General features: G+C 35.3%; 1 protein-coding gene across 1 annotated transcript in view; it reads left to right on the top strand.

The window, feature by feature from the left end:
• Window positions 1-6,543: 6,543 nt before the first annotated feature.
• LOC137397294 (uncharacterized) overlaps window positions 6,544-6,583 on the top strand; it is a 29,411-nt gene continuing 29,371 nt past the window's right edge. The window contains exon 1 of the mRNA XM_068083583.1: window positions 6,544-6,565. Within this exon, the coding sequence (XP_067939684.1) occupies window positions 6,544-6,565 (22 nt within the window). The remainder of the gene's footprint in view (window positions 6,566-6,583) is intronic.

The raw sequence follows: 6,583 nt of genomic DNA on the forward strand, positions 1-6,583 counted from the left end.
GAGTCGTTTAAGTATAATAATGATACAAAACACATAAAAACATATTTAATATGTTATCAAGTCTTTGAAAATTGTCGACATATTCCTAAACCTTACCCATCTGATCGGATTATACACAAATACACATGCCAAGCTTATGCATGTGCGCACATACACACACCATACCAAGCCACACGCACGCATGTATGCATGCGCAGGCACACACACCACACACTCAAGCACACAAACACGCGTGCACACCCACACACATACACACACACATACACACAAACACAGGCATGCACACACACACATGCACCATACACACCACACACACACACTCGCGCTTCATTAATTTAGATGGCAAGCAACTATTCAGTTGTCCATTCTTAAACTCAATCGATAAGAACAAATAATTTTCCAAAGATGATGATAATCAAGTACTTCTATTGTTTTTGCAACTACCTTCATGTGAGTTGCAGTTTTAGGAGCCTAAAATATTTCAGACCAAGATCATGAGCGAATTGTTTGCTCACTAACAAGTTGTTTACCCAACTATGCTTGTTAATAATCTCTTCCCAAAATAACCCTACCACATAAAAACACCATGTAAAATTATAGGAAAACATTAAGTAGAGTTATGCAACAACTTGTAAATTTTACGCATTGTTATCTACTGTAAGCTGTATTACATGAAATTAGAATTTCTATGGCTAGCCTGTGCACCAACAAATGAAGTTAATATGCTCCGGCTGTCTATTAGGAAACTCAGAACAGATACTAACTATGTAAGAATTAATGCAGTAGAAATGCTGATAAACATGATGTATGGTACTAACATATCAACCAGGAAGAACTCTACCGCTATATAGTTACAATAACAAATACTTCAATTATTCACTTCTCTGAACTTGTTTGCTAAACATTGAGATTTGACCTTCTAATACACCAAATTTATGGAGTCTTTGACAAAAAAGGCATTTTAATAGTTGAACTTTATTTCCAAAAGTCTAATCAGTGGTATTTATTGCCTGAGGTTACTGAGTGAGTTTATGACAAAGACATGTGTGCACCTGTATTTGTGCTAAGAGACTTGCAAAATATCGTGTGGAGGGTTTTATTTGGTCAAATTTGAAAATAGACCTTGACTGCTTGGAATGAGATAAAATATCAACTTCTTTGCTCTTGATTGAAAATGCAAAATGCAATTTTAGAAAATGTTAGGAAAATTTGAATCAAAATTGTATTTCATGTAAATATTTTAAAATTAAATCATGAAGATTGTTTGTATCTTGTATCTGTAACTACAAAAACTCTATGGCGCGTACTTACCATTATCAGGGAACTACAGTCCTTTCCTTCTCTCAACTTGCTGCTTTCAGAACTTGCTGCTATCAACACGCACACACACATACATATACACACACCACGCATGCACACACGCACACACGCACACACGAACACATGCACACACGCACACACGTACACACGCACACACACGCACACATACAACACACACGCACATACACACACACAACGCACATACACACACACACTCACACGAACACACACGCACACATACGCACACACACAACACACACGCACATACACACACACACACAACGCACATACACACCACACACACACGCACGCACTCACATGCACACACATGCACACACTCGCACGCGCGCATACGCACACACACATACCGCACGCACCACACACCACAAACACGCACACACATGCCATACGCACCACACACCACAAACATGCACACACACACAACACCCACACGCACGCATACACATGCACACACCGCATGCACTACACACCACAAACACGCACACACAACACACACACCACAAGCACCACACCACAAACATACACACACGCATGCGCGCAGATGACAAAAAATAGACACTTAGTTATATATAGACTAAAATGTTGATCATTTGGTAAATGCAACAATAAGAGGATAACTCCTAAAATAACTATGGAGATCCCCTGGGGCTTAAAAAATGCCAAATGGTTGATGAACTAAAGGCTAAGTATTTTATGCATGTTTTGTACTTTAAACTTCAGGTGGAAAACGTGATATTTTCAATGCGGTGTTTAAAGATTAAATTATTGTACTCATCGAGTTTAGGTTGTAATTTAAATCATAAAAATCAGAATGAAAATTTATTTAAAAATTAAACATTGCTAAAATCTAATTAGAGCTAAAGAATGGGCACCTTTAAATAAAAACGAGTCAAGGACTTCATTGAGACACAATAATAGTCAATCAAGGTTTCCTTAACTGTCCAACCATTTACTCCAGTCGCAGAAAAAGGTGTGTCGGTCTATAAAAAAGATAGGATAATTTATGTGTCAAATGGCACACGATGGAAGTCATTATTCATGCCAACAAACTTTAACCAGAATGAGCTGCGTAAACTTTAGCACGCGCCGATGCAGGAAAAAGGCTGGTTTTATCAGCATGCCAGAGGTGATGCAGAATAGGAGGCCTTGACAAGGGCTTTAGTTAGCAACATCTTACTAGGAGCAAGCGACTAACACAAACAGGAATGCTCTTATATGTCTAGTTAGTGTTAAAATAAGCCTAGGTTGTTTTAGAGTGTGTTATAGTGCGCTGCCAGTAGCACTTTCACTCGATAAGAAAATTGTATGTATAACGCAGGGGAGATAAATACAAATCTGTCTAAGTGACTGTTTAAGAACACCATACCGGTAATGAAATTAATAAATAAGTGGTTAGGCAAACATATTCCAATTTTCTATGCATGAAACTCTTTATTTTAGCAATATGAAAGGAGGTAATGAAAAGCATCTTTACAAAAATAAGTACACAAACAACATTTTTAGGAATCCGACACTTTAAAGGCCGAGTTAACCACTGCTCGGTGTTTTATATTGCCATTTGTTTAAACATTCTGCTGAATTATGTTTCCAAAATTTGTACATAAACCTTATAATGTAATCTTAATTTTCTCAGTTTACCAGTTCCAGCTAGCTAGTGTAAATGCATGAGCGGTTAGGTTTGTCTTGTTTTGCATACTTTATGTACTTAAATACATTAGTTATAGACATACACGTGTGAGGCAATCAGTCAACCAATGGTGATAAATTGATAAACACCTGCCTTTGGACAAATAATGTTCTTTTGGAAATAGAGATGAAACGACAAGCCTGAAGTTAAGATAGCTATGTTTCTCCTCCATATATTTAGTTTATCTATCTCCTAAAACCACAAACATTGGTAGACGAGTCCTTTTCCAATGCTATGACTTATTTATACACTCTGACTCCACACACTGACTTCACACGCTGACTTCACATGCTGATTTCACATGCCGACTTCATGCACTGACTTCATATGCTACCTTCATATGCTGACACGCCGACTTCATACGCTGACTTCACACACTGACTTCACACGTGACTTCACACGCTGACTTAACATGCTGACTTCACACGTTGACTTCACACGCTGACTCCACATGCTGACTCCACACACTGATTTCACATGCTGACTTCACACGTTGACTTCACATGCTGACTTCACATGCTGACTTCACATGCTGACTTACTAAATCCCTGCCATAATATCATGTAAGATTCGTTGTGATGCCTTCCTCAAATAACAGATACCAGGAAACTACCTATGTGATCAGTTTTTTATTTTCACTCACTCAACATTTTGAGCATGATGATGAATGATGTGAGATTCTCAGGCTAATTCTTGGATGACAAGGGCACCTGTTAATACTCATTACATTCTATAACATTTATCTTGCAGATGTAAACAGAACTAATTTCATTATGCCTGTAAAAACTCTTAGGTATTCGAAATGGCTCCCGAGTTGAAACATTTTTAGCTCATTTGATCATTTTAAATTACTGCTAAAATTTATGTGTAATGTTTAAAAGTGTATACGGTTATTTTTATGACAATTTATATATTTGCTAACATGAGTGGGTATTGAAAGTATGTGGGAATTGTTGCCTAAGTTACAGCCTTAAACCACATGTACATGTAGCTTACATGGCAGTGTCTCGCATGTTCATTGGTCCCTATGCTAACATCCAAGGGGTAATATTTATCAGTTTTAGTATTTCAAATACTCCAATACCAGGGCAGCTATTCTCGTCATACTTTTTAACAATTCATTTCTTCATGTCCGATTAATAGTTCATGTTTTTGCACTAAAGGAAGTTGAACATAAACACACATAGCATGTAGCAAGCATGATATGTAATATAAATACACACGTAGCATGTAGCAAGCATGATATGTAATATAAATACACATGTAGCATGTAGCAAGCATGATATGTAATATAAGTACACACGTAGCATTTAGCAAGCATGATATGTGATATAAATACACATGTAGCATGTAGCGAGCATGATATGTAATTTAATTACACATTTAGCATGTAACAAGCATGATATGTAATATACATGTAAATACACACGTAGCATGTAGCAAGCATGATATGTAATATGAATACATACGTAGCATGTAGCAAGCATGATATGTAATATAATTACACATGTAGCATGTAGCAAGCATGATATGTAATATAAGTACACACATAGCATTTAGCGAGCATGATATGTAATATAAATACACACGTAGCATGTAGCGAGCATGATATGTAATATAAATACACACGTAGCATGTAGCGTGCATGATATGTAATATAAATACACACGTAGCATGTAGCAAGCATGATATGTAATATAAATATGCACATAGCATGCAGCAAGCATGATATGTAATATAAATACGCACGTAGCATGTAGCGAGCATGGTATGTAATATAAATACACACATAGCATGTAGCGAGCATGATATGTAATATAAATTCACACGTAGCATGTACCGAGCATGATATGTAATATAAATACACACATAGCATGTAGCGAGCATGATATGTAATATACACAACAAATAAGTTTTAGTTTCATTTTTTATATTAGTCCAGAGTTATTTATAAAATATAGAAATATTACTGAAGTATAGAAGTTCACTTGTCTACTTTATGGCCTACGTGTTATTATGCACTCTCCAGCAGCGTGTTTTGTCATCTGATGAATAGATGTACAATTGGCATTGCCATATAAAACTTGCGAAACCTGGCTTCAAGGGTGATAGAAGACAATAAGAAATATATTTGTTTTTTTAAAATCTCTACTTAGCAAATTTTGCCAAATATTTTCGGGACAAAGCTGTATCAAATTTTGAATTATTCGATTTTCCCTACAACCATAACACTTCTGTAAACCATGTAAATAACTGCTAAATTACCGTATAGGCAGAAATGGCAGAACAGTTAAGTCAGGGAAGCGTCTACCTAAAGTGGAGGTAGAGAGACTGGAAACTGGAAGTTTTAAGACTAGTCGAGTTATTAAACATGGCATCGCGACCTTTAAATTATCGTAAGAAAGACTATGTTGACTAAAATTTTATTATCATTTATATTATTTCGATTAGTTTTAGTGTTTGGGAATTGAGCTAAAGCATCCTCTTCAGTGTTATAATCAGCAAAGGTCAGCTTGACCTTTAAACCGACCTTTACCTTGACTTTGACCTTTGCTCACAAAGGTAACTAGTTATACTGTATAAAACTGTTTAATAATTAAATGACGTGTAAGAATATAGTAAGCCTAATAAATAATACTGATTTTATTATAAGTCCATCAGAGACACGCTAACAAAGTATAGGCTTGGATAAGCTGAAAGGCAGAGGCAGCGATAGAGACACATATATATGGTGTATTGTACTGTAATGTACTGTATTGTATTGTACTGTAATGTACTGTATTGTATTGTACTGTAATGTACTGTATTGTACTGTAATGTACTGTAATGTACTGTATTGTACTGTATTGTACTGTATTGTATTGTACTGTAATGTACTGTAATGTACTGCAATGTACTGTATTGTACTGTATTGTACTGTATTGTATTGTATTGTACTGTAATGTACTGTACTGTATTGTACTGTATTGTACTGTATTGTATTGTATGGTGTACCACATTCTAACTTAGAGAAGGTAAACTTTAAACAATCTATTTGTTCATTTTTATAGTTTTATACTTTTTCATTACGTTTTAACAGGGTGTTACCAAGTAGAGTCAAACTTATTTAACATTTTTCATTACGTTTCAACAGGGTGTTACCAAGTAGAGTCAAACTTATTTAACATTTTTCATTACATTTTAACAGGGTGTTTGTTACCAAGTAGAGTCAAACTTATTTAACATTTTTCATTACGTTTTAACAGGGTGTTTGTTACCAAGTAGAGTCAGACTTATTTAACATTTTTCATTAAGTTTTAACAGGGTGTTACTAAGTAAAGCCAAACTTATTTAACATTTTTATTTACGTTTTAAAAGGGTGTTACCAAGTAGAGTCAAACTTATTTAACATTTTTCATTACGTTGTAGCAGCGTGTTACCAAGTAGAGCCAAACTTATTTAACATTTTTCATTACGTTTTAACAGGGTGTTCCCAAGTAGAGTCAAACTTATTTTTAAAATCTTTTAACATAATAATGGATGCAAGTGGAATCAGAGGTTTGATGAAATTTGACA

Source organism: Watersipora subatra, chromosome 5 (assembly GCF_963576615.1).
Source record: "Watersipora subatra chromosome 5, tzWatSuba1.1, whole genome shotgun sequence".
In the NCBI taxonomy this organism is placed as follows: Eukaryota; Metazoa; Bryozoa; class Gymnolaemata; order Cheilostomatida; family Watersiporidae; genus Watersipora; species Watersipora subatra.